This window comes from Anomaloglossus baeobatrachus, chromosome 4 (genome assembly GCF_048569485.1).
Source record: "Anomaloglossus baeobatrachus isolate aAnoBae1 chromosome 4, aAnoBae1.hap1, whole genome shotgun sequence".
Lineage (NCBI taxonomy): Eukaryota > Metazoa > Chordata > Amphibia > Anura > Aromobatidae > Anomaloglossus > Anomaloglossus baeobatrachus.
In genome coordinates, this window is record NC_134356.1 from 477,313,267 (window position 1) to 477,337,183 (window position 23,917).

The 23,917-nt window shown below is 42.5% G+C and overlaps 1 protein-coding gene across 2 annotated transcripts in view; it reads left to right on the forward strand.

Moving 5' to 3' along the window:
• The window catches only part of ADAM10 (ADAM metallopeptidase domain 10), a 271,656-nt gene that overhangs the window by 73,483 nt on the left and 174,256 nt on the right, over positions 1-23,917 (forward strand). For both annotated transcript variants that reach the window (XM_075345727.1, XM_075345728.1), the window contains exon 2: positions 7,613-7,763. In XM_075345727.1, coding sequence (XP_075201842.1) covers positions 7,613-7,763 — 151 coding nt within the window. The remainder of the gene's footprint in view (positions 1-7,612; positions 7,764-23,917) is intronic.

Genomic DNA, 23,917 nt, shown 5'->3' on the forward strand with positions numbered 1-23,917 from the left:
CTAAGAGCAGCATAATGTAGACACAGAGACCCTGATTCCAGTGATGTCACTTATTGAGCGGTTTGCTGTCATTTTGATAAAATAAATGTTTTCTCTGCTGCAGATCTAGCAGTTATACAAAGCTCATGAATATGTTGGACTACCTGCAGCACCTCGAATCACTCGCACCCATTCAAGTCTGTGGGTGCAAGAGAAACATCGGATTGCACTCTGATGTTATCCCAGTGCAGTGCGATATATGCACAATCTGACAATGGAGGAGATGGGGAGATTAACCCCTCCCTCTCCTCCGCAGCGCCCGCCCTCTCTTTCATGGTCGAATGACACTCGGCTCATGCTCGTAGCAGAGCCTGAGCCGGGGGTCATTAACATCACATCCGTTGGTCTCGCATCGGATGCCATACGCTAGTGTGACTCCAGCCTAAGGCTATGTGCGCACGTTGCGTACAAGCCCTGCAGAAATTTCTGCAGCGATCTGAAGAGCACATGTGCGCTTTAGATCGCTGCAGAAATGTCCGTAGTGAGCGCCGATTCCATGCGCTCTGCCTGCGGCTCCTCCCATAGACAGAGCAGGAGCTGCCGGCAAAGCGCAGGAAAGAAGTGACATGTCACTTCTTTTTGCGCAGTGCTTCGGCAGTAGCCGAAGCGCTGCGCTCTTAGACGCCACGTGCGCACGGCCCCTGCACAATCTCCATAGACTGTGCAGGGGCCGCAGGACGCATGCAGTTACGCTGCGCTACAAAGCGCAGCGTAACTGCATGTTTTTACGCAACGTGCGCACATAGCCTAAGGGTCGGATCTTGGGACTCTTAACTTTTTTTTTAAACTCATTTGCAAACAATTGGCACATAATATCTCTGAGGAAGAGGCAGAAATAAGCATGACATGCAGCCACTAATACATGTTGTACAGTTGAGCTTGAAAAATTGTGAAAGATCCTCATGATTTGATAATTTTGATGTTTGGAAATGGTAAGTTGATTACCATGTCTGGGTATTGTTGATTCTTACTATAGATTCATGCTCGGTTATTAATTTTGTAATGTAGGATTAGACTTTGGAGCTGGAAAGCCCCTGTCGTGCAGCTTATACATTTCCATAGGGTTACAGTAGCACCATAGATGCCGAAAGAACACCATTTTGGCTTTAATCTGGCCCTGTGTGTCAGTAATTCCTCTGATGCAGTTTTAGGCTATGTGCCCACGGGAGATCGCACCTGCGGATGTATCCGCAGGTGCGGCCGCAGGTTTCCCGCAGCTGCCCGCCGGCATCTGCAGCTATTTTTAGCTGCGTTAGTACAGCAATATAGCTGCGGTAAACCTGCGGGCTTTCATGCGATTACCCAGCCTCTATCTCCATAGTGAAGGGCGGGGATTTCCGCTGGTAATGCCGCAGGAATAATTGACATGCAGTTATGTGCAGCTGCAGGACATCCGCAGCGTGGACACACACTCCCCATGTCCCATAGGATAACATGGGGAGTGTCTGTACATGCTAAAACCTGCGGATTTATCTGGAAAATCCAGATAAATCCGCAGATTTTCCGCTGCAAAATCCGCTTAAGCAAGCTCCCGTGGGCACATAGCCTAAGAGTGTCCAGTAAAATATTACTTGTCAGTTCCTGTGTACATAGTGCGTTTTTTTTGCCTCGTTTTTGGGGGCAGTTTGTTGCCCTAAACAGCATGCAGTCCTATCCCAGCAAAGTCAGATTTCAGAAAGGCTGTGCGCACGTTCTTCTTTTTGGTCTGGAGTTTTGGTTGCAGAATAAAGAAGCGTATCACTTCTTTTCTGCGTTTTTTCCCTGTGCTCTGCCATTGACAATGTAAAAAAAAAAACACAAAACACGCAGGGACAAACGCGGAAAAAACTAATTTTTTTGAGGTGCAGAAATTTCCTCGAGTGTGTACACATAGCCTTTAAACAGGTGTTTTTTTTTTGTTTTTTTTTCCCCATGGTTGTCTACGGTGACTGCCGTAAGATGGCATCAGTCTCCGATAGGCTCTCAAAAGAAAGCATGCCAGCGTATATAACAAATGTGCCATTAATATGATCTGAGCAAAGCCTAATTTACTAGTCATTTATTTACTTGGTCTAGACCTTCACAATAGCAGCTACACATTTGTATTACTGATTGTGGATTGATGCTCATCTGTTATAATCCTCATGTTTTCACAGATTCCTTTTTAGGCTATGTGCGCACTAGTGCGTTTTGCCCGCGGATTTGCCGCGGAAATTTCTTGAGAAATGTCTGCAATCTTTGTGCAGACATTTCCCAGCAAATTCTATGGTAAAAAAAAAAAAGCTGCGCACTGGTGCGGATTTTTCTCAAGAAATTTCCTTGAAGAATTTCTCGAGAAACTTTCTTGAGAAAATGAACATGTCCATTATTTCCGCAGGTACCCTGCGGATTTCGGCAGTACAGCCTGCAAAAATCCGCAGGGAACCACCCGCGGGCAAATCGCGGCAATTCCGCGGCTAAGCTACGGCAAATCCGCGTCAAATCCGCATGCGGATTTGGTGCGGATTTTTTCCGGAGGTCCGGAAATCTTTCACTCGCAGAAGTTTCTCAAGAAATTTTCTTGAGAAACTTCTCATTTCTAGTGCGCACAGAGCCTTACAGCGGTTTTATTTTGTCCAGGTCGATCTCGTGTGCACATACTTTTTATGTCACGACGACTTTGCACCAGAAAGGCATCTTATTTTTTTCGCTGCGGGTCATCTCTTCACCTAATTTCCCTGTTATTTCTTCTGCTTCTGACTGAAGGGTGTAAGACACATGTTTAGTGGCTCTATAACATCTTGCCTTCAACTATTTTCAAAAATAAGTTGTTTGATGTATGGTTTTTGGTTCCTGCCCTGACCCTGGTTATTTTTTCCCACACCAGAGAATGCACAAACCGGATAAAGATACATTTTCTATGTTGAGATTACGTTACGTTCCTGTGGCACTTTTATGAAACTACTTTTTTGATTTCTATTGCAAAATATAAATTCCAGAAAGTGTTTCGTAAATTTGCTATGAAGTGTGGTGTGACCTAAACCAAAACCCCAAGCCTATGCATCAAAATTTCAGTGGACAGCGATCTCCGTTATCCCACGTGCACCGCAATACTACAGAGTGCTATACTGTGTGAGACCCGTGCCCCCACTCCTGCGTAGGCAGCTTATTTTTAGTAATCAGAGGGTTGGCAATTGTGTATATGACATGTTTCCATTTTTCTCCCAAAATTGTATTTGGAGGCCCCCCATATACATTAGCGTGTAAGCAATCACCACTGTTACCAGCGGGGTCTCTGCCAACGTCATTCTAATGTGTATAGGGGCCTTTAGGCTGGGGCCACACAGAGATTACTGCGATTCCCTCGCATGACACTCTGCTCATGCTGGCAGTACAGCAGGAGCCGAGTGTCCCTGCGACTGATGTCCGACCGTGCGATTGGACCTCAGCTGCGGCGGGCGGGGCGGCACTGAGGAGGGGAGGGCTGGCACTGAGGAGAGGAGAGAGGAATTGATCTCCCTCTCTCCTTGTGATTCCAATGTGATATGACTAAAGAATGAGTGTGATTAGATAGGAATCCTAATCAAAAGATAGTGATCACTTGTCTTATTGATCCATCCAAACTCAGTATCAGAGAGGTGTCCTCTGGTTGACCCGATTTCACCATGATGAAGAGTACGTGTTGGTAGGTCTTGAACAAACCACTATTATGAGGAAGGAACGCTTACAGTTCAGCATATGCAGGAAACCAATGGTTGGTTGGCAACATGTGTAGGAAACTAGTGATGTAAAATTCACGGCTCATTGCAACATATGCAGGAAACCAGTGGTTAAGCTAGCAACATGTGTAGGAAGCTATTGGTGCCCACAGCAGCGTGTGGTCAGGTTACATGACCATGACTCAGCAATCACATGCTGGTCATCAATTGCTATACTCTGTGCACACGACAACCACAATGTACAAAGTTTGGTATAAAAATACAGGGCTCGCTCAGTGAGACAGGGACATTTCCAAGACGCTCAAGTGGACGCACCGCTCCTGTGATGCAGGGGCCGGGTTGTCTTCCTCCTCACTAATCGAGTCGCTCCGATGAGGAAGGAATGCTACAAAATACGGTAATGTTGATGCATATTTCTGTTATTGTATAAGATTCTATGACTATAAAGTAGTGCTAATTCCGATGTACCATTGATTATTCATGTGTTATGTTATGTAAAGTGCTATGGAATTAATAGCGCCATATAAATGAATAAAATTATTATTATTAATTATTATTATAAAATACATAATATCTTGCTATAAAGAATCTTAGTACTTGTACCTGATTAGGATATCAGTGAGCGCTTCGTAAGTACTGGCTTTCAGCCCCTTTTTAGGAGAATTTAGCAAGACACTCCTCCGCAGCCGGCTATTGCCATTCTCGCACTGCACTCGCGGTACACTGGTTGTCCGCGAGTGCAGTGTGATTTTTCTCTTGCCCCATACACTTAAATGGGTGCGAGAGAGTCTCGTGTTACAATCGCAGCATGCTCCGATTGTTTTCTCTGTTCGATTAGGGCCGAGAAAATAATTGCTCATGGGTGCTAGGACATAAGCTAATATTGGCCTGAGTGGAATGCGTTTTTTTTTTTAAACGCACTCCACTCGCACCGATTTTCATGCCGTGTGGATTAGGCCTTACAGTAGCAAAGCACGGTAGTTGACACTGTAACGTTACAGCCCTGTGGTCCATACTTCAAATACCACCACAGACGACATCTGCAAGGAGTTTGTATGTTCTCCCTATGTTTGCGTGGGTTTCCTCTGGGGGTGCTCAATTTCCTCCCCACACTCCAAGGACCCAGAGATAGAGAATTTAGATTGTGAGCCTCAAATGGACACAGTGGTCTGTAAAGTGGTATAAGATGGAGTAAAAAAAATCCAAGCAAGCTAAGTGGTGTCATCTTAGACCGGTCAATCTAAAGATGCTCCAGATTTACCCAACATCATGAGCCACGGTGGTAATATTGGCGCCCTTTTAGATTAGACAGTCTTGGTGTGCACGGTCTGAAAGTTACCCAGTGTTTGTGAATCTGCTCCACTGGCTGGAAATACGCGGCATTTGATGGCTTTTCTGTATGTGAATGCAAGCGATATTCCGGCTCATTAATATCCGCTAGACCAATGTTTAAAACCCAAACTTAGTTATTTATGAGGTGCCGAAACCTTTCCTGAAAAAAATATAAAAAAGAGAGAGAGCGCAGAATTCAGATGAAGGAAAGCTGTCATCCATGAAAGATAAATGAGTACACAGAGCCGCATCAGACCCGGAGGGACAAAAGATTAGAGGACATTAGAATCCATTTACGGGGATGTTCTCATAGGAACAAGTAGCTACAAGAAGATAAGGAAAAAACAACAGATGTCCTTCCTTGAGGACAATTGCTTCTTTAGTAGTTTGAACCAAGGACTGGAATGTTAAAGGAGAGGAGGTTTTTAATTGCTTGATTTGTGGTAGGTCGATGGCGTCTTGGTGACATGAAAATTGACAAGATTTAATGGGAATGCGTAGTCTTAAACATTAGCTAATTTTCTGTCAAGATGTTATTACATTTATATTTTATTTGCTATTTTTTTTCTTTTCATATCACATAACACTTCTATAATCAAGTGATAATCCACAATAGGCAGTGTCACAGCGAGTGTGAAAACGCCCTGCACCAAGTGTGACAAGATTACAATTTACCGTATTTGTCCATTTCACATCAAAACCTAATGTAAACAATCTATATCACAAAGGTGAAGCGGGCGATATTTTATTCTTAATTTTTTTATTTTGTGATTCCTTTCGGACCCATGACCTTAAACAGCCAAATGACGTTTTCTAACCACTAGGATGGAGTGTGAAATCTATTGCCTTACCTTGTTTTTTGCTAATTTCACACCAGTTTTTTCCCCCTCTAGTTTCCAGTAGCATCTACATCACAGTATATAATTCCTAGAAAAATGTAATTTTAGTTATGCATATTCTTAAAGCAACCCTCTACTGCAGATGCACAATTTTAACTATGCATTCTTATTGTGTATTTACCTTGTGCCCTCAGTTTTATCCCTGTTGCTTACGTGTGGTTTGTCCTGATGAAGACGTTAGATGACTTTGAAAACCCGTTCACGAACCGCATAGAAATTTCTTTGGTCTCCTAGATTCGTCTTTTTGTCACCAGCAGTGCAGATAACCAACTCCTCACCATTAAAGGGAATCTTTCACCAGATTTTTGCCACCTAATTTGAGAGCAGCATATCATAATGGCAGAGAACCCTTACTGTAGGTTTAATAAAATGACTGTTTTATTAACAGGATATTATCATTAGAGGACAAGTAAACTTGCTGCCTTGTAGTTCTCCATATTTATGAGCTCTGTATAGCCACGCCTCTACCACTGATTGGCAGCCTTCTGTGTTCACTCTATATGGTCAACAGCCAATCAGTGTTGTGGACAAGGTTATAAAGAGCTCCGTATTCAGAGAACTGCTAGCTCTGAAGCAGATAGAAGTAATTGTATCAAAATGCTATCAAGCAGCCCAGTAAGTGATACATGATTGGAATCCGGGTCTCTGCCCCTACATCATGCTGCTCTGAGTAGTAAGACCCTGGTGGTATTCCCTTAAGCTGACATAACTATTCCTGTGTGTAAATGCGGCAGCTTAGTTTCATATAGTTTGTACCTGGGTAGTAATATGTATGATCTGAGGTTAAATTGATAAACTGTCTGCTATTGCCGCAGAGGTTCGCCCTTCGCATGCTACTGAGATCTGTTATATCTGTGTGCAGTAAGCTCCTAAAACCCAATTGTTGCTTCTGCAGGCAAATAAATCTTTGTCTATTCAAGTGTTTTTGGGAACATGCCCAAACCTTGATATGTAAACCAGGGATCCCAACCTGTGGATCTAGAGTGATTTATGGTTTGCGGGTCTGTGATGTGTGGCTCGCGGCTGCCTATGAAGGACTGGTATATAGATGGTGATTTATGTGAGTGGCTCTACTGTGCAGGGCTCATCTGAATGGGGGTAGGAACCTTTAGGTCTTTTATACTGCCTCAGTGTGACTTCTGTGACAGCTTTTTCAATCATTCAATCATGGGCGGGCACTTGCAATCACAGCGCCGCCCATACTCTCGTGCCTGCGACCACGTCACCAGGTGTCCTGGCGTGCACGGGACCTCGGGCGCAGTGGGCGGCGTCCTGAGGGATGATTTGAAGCGTGGGGGGACGGCGTAAGATACAGCAACGGACGCCAGACGGCCCGCCCCCATGGAGAATTTACAAGATTTTCAAACCAAAAGGTACAGTTTTATAAAGTATTTATTTTGGTTTAAAAGGGGGCACAAAAAGTATAGAAACCTTACTAGAATGCAGCCCAGGAGCTGCAGAGGGGGAAACATTTAGGTTGAAAGCCAAATTTCTGATGACAGGTTCCCTTCAAACTAGCAGGATCAGAGTTGGCCTTCTGTACTAAATTTGTCAGATGATGTACTTGACCTAATAAACCCTTACATTAGTGTTTGTTCACTGATTTCTTAACTATTGTGTTGTACGTATAAGTAAAATGTGTTTTTTTTTGCTGTTCGTTTACAGGTCAATATGGAAACAAGTTGAATAATTATATTAAACATTATGAAGGATTGTCTTATGACACGGACAACTTACACCAAAAACACCAACGTGCCAAGAGAGCGGTATCCCATGAGGATCAGTTTATCCACCTGGATTTTCATGCCCATGGAAGGTAAGAGCCAGGTTTCAGTTATTGCTTAACAGGATTTTTTTTTTTTTTATTTTTTTATCAAACTATTTTCAAACACGTGGAATAAAAAAAAACAAACACTGCTCATAAAGGAGAAAACATTTAAATAAAAATTTGATTTAAACTGTTGTTGATTCCTTTAAAAATGTCAGACCAACAAAAATCAATCATTGAGGTATAACCATCTTTAAACAAAAAAAAAAGTCATCAGGTATTTGCTACCTCATCTGAAATGATGAAGTAAGAGGTTCTGAATCCAGCGATTTATCACTTAATTTACTGGGTCCAGCAGTTCTGATGCAGAGTACTTAGATGTTGCATGATGTAGTGCAGAGAAAGCGATCCCTGCCCATACCACAGCTTTTTGTGAACATTGTATATAGACAGTGAGCTGCTAATCTGTGCTGGGGGTGTGGTTGGACGACTTAGCGTGAGGCAGCTAGTCCCAGCAATAGTATAGTAGTATACTAATGATAAAATCTTCACTATAAGTTAACAGCACCAAACCTCGTAATAAAGTGTGTCCCTAAAATGGGGTTTTCAACCCTTCTCTCCTGCTATCTTCAGATACATAGCAAAAGCCTGCTGACAGATTCCCTATAACAAGCTATCGAATGTTCTAGTGCTGTGCTGTGAGCGGAGTCTGTAAGCCTAAGGCTATGTGTCCACGGTAGAATGTACCTGCGGATGTTTCTGCATGAAAATCCGCGACTTTCGCGGCAAATCCGCACCTTATTTTTGCCGCTGATTTACCGCAGATTACCCCGGATTTTGATGCAGATTTTTTTTTTCCCCCATTCTATACCCAAAATCCGCACCAAAATTCGCAACAATAATTGACATGCTGCAGATTTTTCCGGATCAAAATCCGCGGCAAATCCGCCGTGGAAAAATCCGCAGCATGGACACAGCATTTCCAAAATGCCATTGAAATGGCTTGGAAGTGCCGCTGCTGCAGATTTTCGGAAAATCCACGGCAAATCCGCGGCAAAATCCGCAGCGTGGGCACATAGCCTAACTGTTCTACTTGTCCCAATTGTCTCAACCCCTTCATAAATGGCCAGCAGTCAGCAATTATAAAATCTTACTATACAATATTAAAAGATTCTGTTTTCTCTTAAAAAATGGAATTGGTAGATTTTTACCCACTCCACCCAAAACTAGCTCTGACTCTACAGCCCTGTTTACCACTTTAGTTTGGAGAAATTTTGTAATATGCCTGGTAAAACAGAGGACACATTAGGGAAAAACACAGCTGGGAAATCCCTGTTTTTTTTTGTTTTGTTTTTTTTTTGGATTTTTTTGGATTTTTTTTTATCATTTTAGCCACCAAGAAACCCTCTTTTCGTCTTTCGAAGCAGCTGAAAAAAAAAACCAAAGCTGAAAAGATCAAATGCATGACAAAGTTGTTTACAAACTCCAGTTTTTGACAATAAAAAAATAAAATGTGTGTGTATAGATAGATCAATCGATCTCACACACACACACACACACACACACACACACACACACACACACACACACACACACACACACACACACACACACACCAGACTGTATATATGTATGTGTTTTTTTGATTGTGATTTCCTTAACACATACAATTTTACAGTTTTGTGCATGATCACAGCACCTGCAAAATTTTGGCACATTTTGAATCGCATAATTCTGTATTAGAAAACTCCAAACCAAAATGTTCCTGTTATGTTGAAGGTGACTTGGTGTCTTGTGCTTGTCTCGGCCTATTTTACATTTATATAATCTTGGCTTCAGTACAAGTCTATTTCAATTATCAAACTGCTTGACGTGTAGTCCACCAATATTTACTCGCTTTTTCTTTTAGTATCGGCGTCAGCCTCAAGTTACCCGAAGGCTATGTGCCCACATAGCGTATTTTCATGCAGTTGCGCTGCGGTCTGCACTGCAGCGTAACTGCATGCGTCCTGCGTCCCCAGCACAATCCATGAAGGTTGTACCTAATCCATGCCCATGTGGCGTATTAGAACGCAGGGCTTCGGCTACTGCTGAAGCGCTTTGTTCTAAGAAGTGACGTCACTTCTTTCGTGCGCTCTGCATGCAGCCACCGCTCTGTCTATGGGAGAGACTGCATCCAGAGCGCATGTAATCTGCTTTTCAGTACGGACTGTTTCTGCAGCGATTTGAAGCACACGTGTGCTGTTCAAATCGCTGCAGAAATTTCTGCAGGGACAGAACGCTACGTGGGCGCATAAACTATTAAGCTAACGTTTCCATCGTGACTCATTTTTATTTGCAACTGGGTTTTCCTAACATTCTGGCCTTCTTCATAGACCAATGCTAATATTTAATCACACACTATCCTTTACAGCAATTATTACTCGCCAACAGCCCAGCTGCTAATCCTCAGGGCCTGTGCACACATTCCAGTTTTGTTGTGTTTTTGTTGCATTTTTTTTCTGCTCAGTTTTGTCACAAACCCTAGTTTCCTGACGCCAGCAAAGTGAATGAGAATCCTGAAGCCTCATGCACTCGTTGAGTATTTTCTCCTTGCAGGCAGGTCAATTCTTTCATTGTTTTTTGCTGCATTTTCAATCCTCTCTAATGAGTGGGGAAAAATCATGTGCATCAAAAATGTAACAAAAAAACTTGCATAGTTTATTCTGTGCTTTTCCTTTCAAGTGATGCAGAAATGATGCAGAAATCTCAGCACCAAATCCTAAACTTGGAATGAATAAGCTGGGTTATACTTAAATATGTACATCTTAAGTCGCTGGCAGGAGAGACTGAAAGCGGCTCTTGCAGAGAGCAATGCTAAGTCAAGGTTTCCTTTCCATAGGTAGCCAAGAGGTAGCTGCCGGTCAAACGTGTGTGTGTGTGTGTGTGTGTGTGTGTGTAGACTTTGAGAGTAAAGGGTTCTTTACACGAGACGATCTATCGTGCGATAGATCGTCGGGGGTCACGGTTTTTGTGACTCACATCCGGCATCGCTTGCGACGTCAGGCTGTGTGACAACTCCGAGCGACACAGTATCGCTCACAAATCATGAGTTGTGTACTCGTCGCTCGGTTTCATAATCTCGTTTAATTAAAATGGCGCCGGTTGCTCATCATTCCCGGGGTACCACACGCCGCTCCATGTGACACCCCGGAAACGATGAACACAGCTTACCTCTGTCCAGCGGTACCCGCCGGCAATGCGGAAGGAAGGAGATGGGCGGGATGTTCATGTCCCGCTCATCTCTGCCCCTCCGCTTCTATTGGCCGGCCGCTGTGTGACGTCGCTGTGACGCTGAACGTCCCTCCCCCTTCAGGAAGATGATGTTCGCCGCCCACAGCGATGTTGCTCAGCATGTAAGTATGTGTGATGGGGGTTAACGACTTTGTGCGCCACTGGCAACTAATTGCCCGTGCCGCACAAACGACGGGGGAGGGTACGATCGATTGTGAAATCGCACAGTCGGTCGTCCCGTGTAAAGCGGGCTTTAGTCCAGATGTGCCCGAAAGCTGCAGTGACCATTGTGGGATGGTTTAACAAACATGTACGTGATTTTCTGAAGTAGGACAGCTATTAAAGAAATTCACAAGAGCATATATTTGGTTCAAGTGCGGTCCTACAAAAAAAAAACAAAAGCTCAGACCAGTGTTATTCAATGGGGCAGTGCAGATTAGTGTTTTTGTTTTTGTATTGTTCCCCCCCCCCCCCCTCTCCTATAGAGTGACTCTGCAAGTGAAAAAAAATCACAGTATGTACTAGTTTTTTGTCAGCTGAGCCACTCATTCAAGTCTATAGATGCACTAAAAAAAAATAAAACTAAAACTGGTTTCATACACACAGTATGGCACCCAATTTCAGATACCTTCCGATTCTTAAACACCTGTACCTGTATGTAGTCTTGTGATATTTTGATTGCTGCTGTATACAAATGAATTGAATACGGATGAAAAATGAGAGAAAAAACATCAGAATCTTCTGAATAAAACCCGTTCGTGTGAACCTGGCTTCACTTGCAGAACTCTGCATGAGATTGTAATACAGGGCGGCTTTTTGTGTTAAAGGACTTTTCTCCAAAATCGAGAGGTGGTGAAGAAGTGATTTGCTGCCTGCAGTTTTCCAGCATAAAAATCCCAAAACGTGACATACAACTACAGTATTTATGGTGTCACAATCTAGGTAGATAATTTATAATCATATTATTGTTTTTGATCTTTTTGTGCATTTACAGGTCAGTTCTTTCTGGCTGTGTGCGCACATGTGCTTTTTTTTCATGCTTTTACGCTGCGTTCTGCACCACAGTGTAAAAGCATGCGTTCTGTGTCTCCAGCACAATCTATGAAGACTGTGCATAATCTATCCGCACGTTGCGTTTTAGAACGCAGAGATTCGGCTGCTGAAATATTTTGCCAAAACGCAGCGTTCTAAAAAGCAAGCATGTTACTACTTTTGTGCATTCCGGATGCTTTTCCCACTCTGTGGCAGAGCAAGCATCTGGAACGCATGAATTCCGCATGCACAATGCTTTCAAAACGCAGCTTTTCGGCTGCGTTTTGAAACGCACACATGCAGTGACTTAAACGCTGCAGAATAGAACGCAGAGACGTGCGCACATACCCTCTTTCCTTTACATTCCCTTGGAAGCCGCTCATAACTAAGATTGTCCACAATGAAGAAACTTTAGAGCAGCCTTTCATCACGATATATTATATTATGTTTTTTCTGTGCTATCTTTAATCGTTTATAGTTGGAAAACGCCTTTTTATTTTGTCCAAAAAGCATTTCCTTTTTACCCAAAATAACCCCCTCCTTCCTCTCCAGAAAGTCTCTGAGCAGCCGGTATCAGAGCGCCCAGACAACATTACTAACCTGCCACTCTTCAGAGATTAGATACTACAGAACTAAGCTGCCTGTTTGTCATAGACACTTTTATAACATAATCAGGTTATTTAATGGTGTGTTATCAAATGTGAACATATGCACAGCATTCACAATGGATGATATCACTCCATCGCCAACTTTCTCCCCTCTGCCTATTCAGATAAGGGCGTATGGGGGTGTGCTTTTGGCTGAACTAGTGGCAGACAGCCATCTCATGTCATACAAGCCCAGCCGAGACCAAAAGAACACCTTTTTTAACGTCTATTGGTTGGATGGTAACCATTGGATTTGTTTACTGTATGCATCTGGAGCGCTACTGGTGCAGAAAGCAAGCTGACATTAGTGGCATCCTTAGTTGGATCACACCAATGAATGTTGAGTCAGCGACATCTGACACAAATATTCCTACATGATATTGGTTGTAGTGTTTCTAGAGAAATGATATTTATTGCAATTTTAAAGGGCTTGTCTGGTCTTAGAAGGAAAGTCTACAGTCCTGCTATATGACTGCAGACGAATGAATCCTGACATTGTGCAATGTGCTCACCCTCACGATTTTCCTGTATTTTACGTGAGCAGTAATATGACCACTGGAGCCATACATCCACAATTGTAAAAATATCAAAAATACTTTATTAAATATGTATGCAAAACAAAACAGTTAAAATACAATTAGGGTGCAAAGTGCAGAGAATCGACCAATTGTGGAAACCACATTTTCAGATAAATCAATGGGAGGAGAAAATATCTCCATTGGGCTATGTGTGATTTTATAAAGGAATTAATCTATCCATACAATGGACATAATTAGCACATGAATTGTACACATGAACAGCACCATATAATGTCACCAAACATCCATTTATGGGTGTAAAGTGTACAGAATCTATTAAGGTAAGAAAACAATGTATAAATAAACTGTGCGCACCCAATGGATCAGCTAGAAGTCAAAATCTAGGTTCAAAGCTCGTGCATGCAATTCATATGCACCAACAATGTGAAGCATACAGTCTCGCTGCAATGATCGTAAGTCAGCATGAGTAGATACAACAATACAGATGGTAACTCCATAATGGTGTCCCGATATGGTAGTTAAGATAAAATTGAGTATAGGAACCCACATTCCCAGACTGGGTGTAATATGGGTAAGTGTCTTTTTTGTTCAAATCAAAGTTTATTAGAATAGAAGATAATCAAACAATTGCACAGCGCGCAGGCTGAGGGTATATATCCCAAGCTAGCTGCTAAAAACATCACAGTTCCTTGACTACACCTTAAAGGATGTAAAGAAAAATCAACAATATAACATATACATTGTTTGGAAATTCGGAAACGTCAGTAGTTTATAGAATAAAAGAACAATTTACTTTTTACTAAAAAATATTCCTATAAAGAGAAAAATCAGATAAACTGAAAATTTTGCAGTGGTCTCTTAATTTTTGCCAGAGCAGTATATTGATTTTTCTTTCTTGTCCTGAAGGAGACTAGAGCCTTGAAATGCGTAGACCTATGAAATAAAAGAAGTTTATTAATAATCAAGTTTTTTCATTCAGTAGCAGTGCAGCATTAACCCCGTTTCTCCTCTCCAGCAGTCAACTCATTTTTCCCTCTATAGAAAACTATTGAGAATTGCCCAGGAGTCTAGTCTGCACGTGACCACAAATGGCATGTGACTGTCATCCGCACTGGGAACACGGTGATTGTGACCACGTGCATGTGTTGCACACTGTCAGTTTTGCAGTCTGTAGTAATAGTGCAGGCTTTTCTTCAGACACTGGACAATCCCTTTAAATTTAAAACAAAAGATACTCAAACAATACTTAACAAACTCTTCATAAAAATAAGAGGTAATAAGAGGTTCTTTTAGGACTCCTCCAGCTCTCAGCCTTCCTCAACATGAACAAGTGAAGTATTAACATGATTTGTTTTCTCTGCCGCTTCATGTAGTTTGCTGGAATTCCCTCCCTGCCCACTGATCTGCACAGTTTCACTTCTCCTTTCTCAGAATAACAAGCCATTACTGTAAGCGGCAAGCTAGTACTGGCACAATCCCTGATAACGTGAGTCACTTGAATTATGAAATGTGTGATAATGTCCTAAAGAGATATTTTGTGGGTTTTTTTCTTATGCATTTCAGGGATGATTCAGCTCCCATGAGCATCAGATGAGTAAAGAGTGCTGGGCGTATTTTGTTATAGATCATATACTTAAAGGGAATCTGTCATCAAGTTTTTGCTATGTAATCTGAAGACAGCATGCTGCAAGGGTTAAGACATAGAATTCAGGGCTGCCTGTCTTGTCAAGGTCCAATCTGTAGTTTATTTGCTGTTTAAGCAGTGGAACACAGCAGGACTTATCATTGCTGGGACTACAATGTCAGGCGCATAGCAGTCTGGCACACCCCATCCTCTGACACGTCACTGTCAATGTACAATCTATTGAGAGCCTGGTGTGGCGGGACAGCTCTCTCCGCTCTGGTACATGGCTAAAGCTAAAAATTCTGATAGTGTCAGAATGGCTGCAGCCAGTAATCTGTTGTGCAAGGTTGGATTCAGGATCTCTTTGCCTAAATTTATGCTGTTCGCAGATGAGGTAGCAAAACCCTGCTGACAGATTCCCTTTTAAAGAATGTGGACAACTCCTGTTTCTCTCCGATCCCATTCCTGCATGTTTTTGGCTAAGCACTGCTAAACTTTTATTAACATGTCAATGGCCAACTTGATCGATCTCCGAGGAAGCTGTGTCAGTGCTCAAATCTCAATCTTACTCCATTGGAGAAATCCATTTTAAAATGGGATTCATATGTTCTGTGTCCCATAGACAATTAGTTTCCTGATCTGCAAAATTGGACTGTTTGTCCATTTAACTATCAATGCTGGAGCCACAAACAAGAATTGATATGTGGATGAACTCGGCTGACACGTTGGACCAGCTATTTATGCATCTGAACAACCCCCTTAACGTCTGGTAGGTTCTGATAAGCTAGGCCTTCTGTGTACAGATCTCCCATATTTAACACAGGGTTTCTAATATATGCGTTCTGCACCATCCATTTCATGAGTTAAGGGGGCTTTACACGCTGCGATATCGCTAAGGAGATATAGTCTGGGTCACGGTGGTTGTGACGCACATCCGGATCCTCATTAGCGAGATCGCAGCGTGTGACTCGTCTGAGCGACCGTAAACTATCGCAAAAGAGTGAAAAATCGGTGGTCATGGAGAGGTCGTCCTAAAAAAAAATATCATTTTCCTCACAGTAGCGATGTGGTTCGTCGCTTCTGCGGCAGCACATATCGCTATGTGTGACGCCGCTGGAACAACCATCTCCTTACTTCCGTCCACCAGAAAAGGAGGAAGGAAAGAGGTGGGCATATGTTCCGGCCGCTCATCTCCGCCCATCCTTTTCTATTGGGCGGCGGTTCAGTGACGCTGCTGTGACGTCGCTGTGACTCTGAACTAACCGCCCCCTTAGAAAGGAGGCGGTTCGCCGGTCACAGCGACGTCGCAGAGCAGGTATGTGCGTGTGACGCTGCCGTAGCTATAATGTTCGCTACGGCAGCAATCACCACATATCGGCCGTACGACGGGGGCGGGTGTTATCGTGCTCGACATCGCTAGCAATTTCTAGCGATGTCACAGCGTGTAAAGCCCGCTTTAGACTTTTAAGTTGTGAAAGAGAAATAGTTTTGAGCAATTTAGCTATTTTTCTGCATTCTTGATGCTATACATATATTTATTCATTTTATTTTTTTTTGGGGGGGGGGGATTTTTCTCTATGCTGACTGTCAAAGACTAACCGATGTATTAGTTAATATTTCATAAATCTATAGTACACATGTAAATAAGCAACGTCTTAAATCTTTTCAGACAAATTTGCCCATTTTTATTTTTAAGGACTGATTAATTGTCAATTTCTGGGTAATTTTTGTGTTCAGTGAAAACTTTTCCATTACGGAGAGAGGAGATGGCAGTTGGTGCTTTTAGAATTCAAAGGGGATGGAGGGGGCGGCGGCTGGGGGCAGGACGGGGGCGGCGGCTGGAGGCAGGACGGGGGCGGCGGCTGGAGGCAGGACGGGGGCGGCGGCTGGAGGCAGACACAGGCATTCTGTAGAAAGTTCATTAGAACGAACTGTCATCCTGTCATGCACTGAAGATGGATTTTATCCTTGAACTGAGAATTATCAGTCCAGGAGGATAAATGAGTGGATTTCTCTGATAAGATATATTGCAAAGCTTCTTATTTTCATGTACACTGTTGATTTATGAAAAAAAAAAAAATTACGCATTTTTTTTTATCCTCTTCACGACACATCCTCTTCACGACACATAACGTACTGGGTACGTCATGGATCGTGTCAGGGTAATCCTTGCCACAGGGGCAGAGATCCCCGCACATATCAGCTGATTTTTCTGCCTCCCACCCGTGCCTGTTAACCCCTTAGAACGGGGTTAAACTGTGACAGCCCGATGTTCATGCCCGGCGCGGTAAGCTTGTACTCACCAGCCACCATTGAAAATCACATGACGTGATCACGTCTAGCCGATGGTTGCCATGGTAGCGCAGGGTCCTATGATGACTCCTGTAGCTATTCTGAGTCACTTCCTCTCACTGCCGGCAGAGCACGTGTGTGTGAGTAAATCAGCAATTCTGTAGATCTCTGCTGTGTAGCTGTGATCTACAGAAATACACAAGCGATCAGACTGCTGATCCTTATAGTCTGCTAGGGGACTAGTAAAATTAAAAAAAAGTTAAAAAAAGTAAAAAAAAAAAAAAACAAACTAAAAAAAAAAGTTAAAATCGCCTCTCATTTGCCCCAGGGTTAAAATAATAAAAAATATACACATTTGATATCGCCGCGGTCAGAGACGCCTAATCTATCAAAATATAAAATCAATAAATCTGATCGGTAAAAACTGAGTAGCTGTAAAAAAAATAAAAATTCTAAACTACAAAATTACTTTTTTGTGCGCAAATTTTGTGCAAGATGCAATAACAGACAATCAAAACCTTGCCTCTGCACAAAAATGGTACTGTTAAAAACGACAGCTCCAGACGCAAAAAAATAAGCCATCAACCTATACATGTTTGGTGTCTATGAACTCGTACCGACCTGAGGCATCACACCGACACATCAGTTTTACCATACCATGGTGAATAAAATACCCCAAAAACCATTGTGCGATCGCCCTTTTTTTTTTTTTTTTTTTTTTATTGCAAATTCTCCGTACTTGGAATTTTTTTGCAGTCTTCCAGTACACTATATAGTAAAACTCATGGTTTCATTTAAAACTACAGCTCGTCCCACAAAAAACAAGCCCTCATATGGCAAGATTGATGGAAAAATAAAGTTATGGCTCTCGGACAAAGGGGAGCAATAAAAAAAAAAATCGCCTGGGTTGAAGGGGTTAAATATCCATTTAAGTGTGTTCTAGGTTCTAAGGAGATTAGTGCACATTGTTGTTATTGCAAATAGAATATTGAGGCCCCATTTGATGGTCCATGCACAAAACTCCGGTGCATGTAAGTGAATGATTTAATAGTTCCGATTTGTTTTGTGTAATTTTGGCCTGACAGTGTGGTGCGCTGCGTACATGTGGGGCTGGGGACTGTGATGTGCTCTGTGCCGCACATTGTATTTAGTTGCTTTGAAAGCATCTTGTAGAGGAATGATTATCTGTGCGGGAATCTCCCTGGCACACACGGCCCAGGGGAGCTGACAGTGAAGGGGTTTCTTTCATAAGCTGTTTGTATTGACGCTCTTTGGCAAGGCTTCCGAAGCTTACTAACTGGGATCTAGTCTTTCCTTTCCCAGTATATAAAGTGTTCACGTGTATTAGGTATCCCTGTCGCAGGCAGCTATCCATTATCCATTGCCTACATAAAACACCTCTACCTCATTTCTTCATGCGGCACTTATCTAGTTTATCGTTTTTTATTTTTTTTTTTTGTTTTATGTACTCAAGACCAGAATGCTGGTATGTTGTGACCTTTAAATCTTAAACTTTTAGCATCTTTTTTTATGTTTTTTTTTGCATCAAGAGACTGATTTCTCAGCCCCGATCAAAGTGTCTTGTGTGTATGCTGTGATACAGTGGAGGACAGTCATAATAGTAAGATTTCTACTTTCTTTATCCATTCTAATGGTAGCTTTTTAGATGTTTGAATGGCAGGTATATAGGTCTTCCTGCATATAATTAACGTAAAAGCTTCATATTGAGGATAAGTTCCCACCCTGAGATTTTTCCCCCCTAATCCTGGCAAACACTATCATCTGATGAACGGGCATTTCTGCTATATTTGAACTATTAAATATGGCCTGTTTTATGTGCATTTCCCACTCCCGGATCCAAGACTTCTTCCGAACTGCACCAATCCTCTGGAACGCTCTACCCCAAGAAGCTAGGAGGAATCACAACTTACTCAGCTTCAGATGCACCCTAAAAACGCATCTTTTTAGGGCGGCCTATCACACTCCCTAGCCAAACTAAATTCACATAGTCCCGCCACGCTTTCTCAGAACATAAGCCCACATCAAACTCCATGACACCCAAATGCATCACAAGGTTCTGGCCAACTGAACTGGTCCAGGAAACCATTATCTATCCTCCATTTCCTTGAGATGGCAGGATTGTCATTGTAAATAAGCACTTGTATCTTGCCCCCCCCATCTATAGCCCTCAGTCCAGTAGACCACTGCGCAACAAGCTCTGTCCTCACCTATTGTACCATCACCCATTCCCTGTAGACTGTGAGCCCTCGCGGGCAGGGTCCTCTCTCCTCCTATACCAGTCTGTCTTGTACTGTTAATGATTGTTGTACGTATACCCTCTTTCACTTGTAAAGCGCCATGGAATAAATTGGGCTATAATAATAAATAATAATAATAATAAATTGGAGATTGTAAGCTCTTACGAGCAGGGTTTTCTTTTTTTTTTCCCTCTAATTATTGTATTTTCTATAACGGTTACTTGTTTGTATATGATCCTCCTGAATTGTAAAGCGCTGTGGAATATGTTAGCGCTATAGAAATAAAGATTTATTATTATTATTATTATTATTATTATTATTATTATTATATGTGAGAATGAACGTTAAAGAAAACTCATACATTATTGACCTCTGTGGAAATGGCTCCATGGCGGATGCCTGTGATGAAGGCTTGTTGTCAGTCAGCTGCACACTTGTAATGCTCGCTGATTTTCGTTCCTTGCTAGCTACTCCAATGTGAAAAGCCACATGACTAATCGTGAGCCATCTTTTCTTCGCATTGTTTTGTGTGTTTGATGTTACTAATTCTTCAATCCCTGAAGCGAAGGCCGGCATCACACGTCTGCACTTCACGGTCTGTGTAAGAACTGCAATTGCCGATCGCGGGTCTCCTGACTCAACGGTCAGTCTCATAGGCGTATATGAGGCTGAATAATTTACGAACTGTCCCCCGCATAGTAGCAGGTAATCTGAAATGATATAGCAAATGTATACAAATAACTAGCGCTAATGAAGATACAGGACAGCAAATATCTTATGGAATGGCTACGGTGCTGCCCTAACAGCATAAACCCTACAAAGAGAGGCAGTAACAATGCATAATTATATTGCATTATTAAATATACTTTTATAAGTAACAATTAAAATGTGACCCACGTGAAAGTAGTGGCATCATGGCTGTGGACATAAATACAGAGCAAAACCAATAAGATATAATACAAGACATTTATTTGGTTAATGGTAGAAATGGGGATAGAAAATGTAAGGTTAATAAATAATAAATGAATATTACTTTATTACGTGTAGTAATCATCGGATACAATAAGAGCATCATTGGCGTCCCAATAAGTAATCCTTCAGGTTTTTTTGGTCTTTGGCTGCACTTTCTAATCTGTTGCCATTTAGCGTGGTGTATATACAGTGTTTCCCCGAAAATAAGACCTCCCCCGAAAATAAGATGTAGCAGGAGTATTCAGGGAGGCTTAAATGTAAGACCTCTCCCGAAAATAAGACCCAGCTGCGGTCAATAATGAAGTGTCATGCAGTAAAAAAGTTAGACACTGCAGGACACTTCATTATAGACAGCGGGCACCCCCTAAAGAAAGAAGAGAGAAGACCCCCCCCCCCTCCCCCCGATCATTCTCACCAGACACACACACACACACACACACACACACACACACACACACTACAGATCGCATCCACACTCGCCACATCCAGCGATATCGCTTGCTTCTTGGCGGCGATCCTGGGCACTGCAGTGACCTTCCAGGACCTGCCGGAGAATCACTTGGCCGGAAGACTCCGGATGTTGTGAGTGTGCGTGCGCGCGATTTTACCGGTATGTGCGATATCGTGAGTGTATGCTTTCTGATGTGTGAATGGATGCTGTCTGATGTGTGACTGTGTTATGATGTGTGTGTGTGTGTGTCAATCAGATGCAGGGGAGCACAGCTGCTGGGAGATCACAGGGAGCAATTATGTGGAATTGTGTGTGTGTGTGTGTTTGTGTTTGTTATGCGGTATGCGATATGCAAGTGTCATGCAGACGCAGGGGAGGCGTGCAGCAGATCTGCTGGGAGATCACAGGGAGATCTGGGAGCCATACAGACGCCCGGGGCTGGTAAGTATGACGATCCTGGTAAGGGGGGGGGGGGTCTGCTTTTTGTGGGGGGTTAACTTACTCCCAACCATATCTCCTCGAGAATGACACCCCCTGAAAATAAGACCTAGTGTTTTTTTCAGGGCAAAAAAAAATACAAGTCAGTGTCTTATTTTCGGGGAAATACGGTAGTATGAAATGTTACCTAAGTATTAGTATTAGGTCATGAGGAATATAAAAGTTGTATATCAGACTGTTCAGCTTAGGTCAGGAGATCCGTGATCAGTCTGGATATTGTGCAGGATGCCTGGATCGTGAGTAGGGGACTGAAGATGTAACAGAGGGTCTTGCATTATTAAAAAGGTTCATTAGAGGTGGTGTTTATTTCTAGGAATAATTCTAAAAATTTCAGACTACATTACATTATCATGATCTGTTTTATAGATGCTGCTGGTTTCCAGTACCATCTCTATGCTGATGACACCCAACTGTACACATCTTCTCCTGACATCACCCCTGCACTATTACAAAATACTACCGATTGTCTGTCCGCTGTCTCTAACATCATGTCCTCCCTCTATCTAAAACTGAACTTCTCCTGTTTCCTCCCTCTCCTAACCATCCGAAACCCAATATTGCCATTTCGGTTTGTGGCTCTACCATTACGCCCCAGCAGCACGCCCGCTGTCTTGGGGTTATATTTGACTCCGATCTCTCCTTCACTCCCCATATTCGTTCACTTGCTCGTTCTTGTCACTTCCACCTCAAAAACATCTCGAGAATTCGACCTTTTCTTACCGTTGACTCTGCAAAAACTCTTACTGTCGCTCTCATTCATTCTCACCTGGATTATTGTAACTCTTTACTAATTGGTCTCCCTGTCACTAAACTCTCCCCTCTCCAATCCATTCTGAATGCCGCAGCCAGGATCATTTTCCTCTGCAACCACTTCACTGATGCCTCTGCTCTTTGCCAGTCATTGCACTGGTTGCCCATCCGCTACAGAATCCAACATAAACTTATCACTCACACTCACAAAGCTCTCCATGGTTCTGCACCACCCTACAATCTCCTCCCTCATCTCTGTCTATCACCCCACCCGTGCCCTCCGCTCTGCTAATCACCTAAGAGTGACATCCTCAACAATTCGAACCTCTCACTCCCGTCTTCAAGATTTCTCACGAGCTGCGCCTATACTCTGGAACACATTACCAAGAGAAATCCGATTAATTCCCAACATCCACACCTTTAAGCAGGCCCTAAAAACGCATTTCTTTAGACTAGCCTATCACCTCATTGCCCTGATCTAATCTAGTCCCTTTCTGCCTTTCTTAACAAAAAATATACTTCCAATTCTTGTCCCCTGTACCTGTATAAATTCTGGCCAATGATGGGTTCATGCAGCTGGTTTTGAATCCCCTATTAAATCGATGGCTGGACCATATATAACAAGCTTTTCTTCCCCCCCCATTCACCTTTTGTGCCTCCCCTATTACCTCATAGACTGTAAGCTTACGAGCAGGGCCCTCATTCCTCCTGGTATCTTAATTTTGTTATTTTGTATTGTCTCATATTGTCTGTACATGTCCCATCTGAATTGTAAAGCGTTGCGGAATATGTTGGCGCTATAGAAATAAAACTTATTATTATTATGCTGATCATTTAGTATATAGTTATTCTGTTTTCAAGAAGTTGACACCTTCCACAGGTCGACAGGATTCATAGACATTCCCTTTAATCCGCATGTTCTAGTGTCTCGCTGCTATTTCTCATCTATACCATGTCTGACGTAGCTTTTGAAGTGATGGTTATACACTACTTAATTCCGTTTGTGTGAAACTTGTATTATTTGTGTAGATTGAAGTAGACAATCCTACGTGAGTGGCAGAACCACAAATCTCTTTCCTGTCCTGCTGATGGCACTTACCTGCAGTGACAGATTATCGCAGGCCCATCAAGCCAATGTCTTATCTCATCTATCAACATGTGATGTGAGCCCGTCCTTGGCACTAAATATACAGCTCCTGCATCAGACTGCAGATGGCTATCGGCCAAACGCTCTCCTGACCCACAGCGATCCGTCCCAGCGACCTCATAAACCCTGATTATCCGAGATGGGGAGAAGGGAAAGGTGCTGTCAGCAAATGTCGTGGAGAAGCCATATACACTAGGGATCATTCCCACTGCAGTATACACATTTTTCTGATATACATCTGGATTCCACTGTACGGTAGAATAAAGGTAGCCATGTCGTAAACATGAGGCACATTTGTAATGGATGCCTCAATATAATGTATATTGGGCTGTTGGAGGCCAAAATGACATTACACTAATAAGAGTTAATGGACTAATGAATTAATAGCTGAATGCAGGAAAAAATGTGACTGATCCGCATCAGCCTTTATTGAAAAAAGGCTGAAAAGCCCTTTTGACTTTAAAAAAAAACTTTATACTAAATGTTTGTTTTGGATTACTCTCATTCTGCTTAACGTTTCATACGTGACGCACTGTTTTTCAAGATCCCTTCTAAAGAGCACATTTTTGGATCGCTCTGCTCTTCAGCACCTTTACTCTGCGTCTTCGGTGTCTGTTTACCGTATCCTTAGGGAAAGCTCTCGACGCGAATGCAAAATGTCTTAATTGATTTCCATTGGCCCTCCATTCTGGACATTACTTTTGATGCTTTTCTTTTTT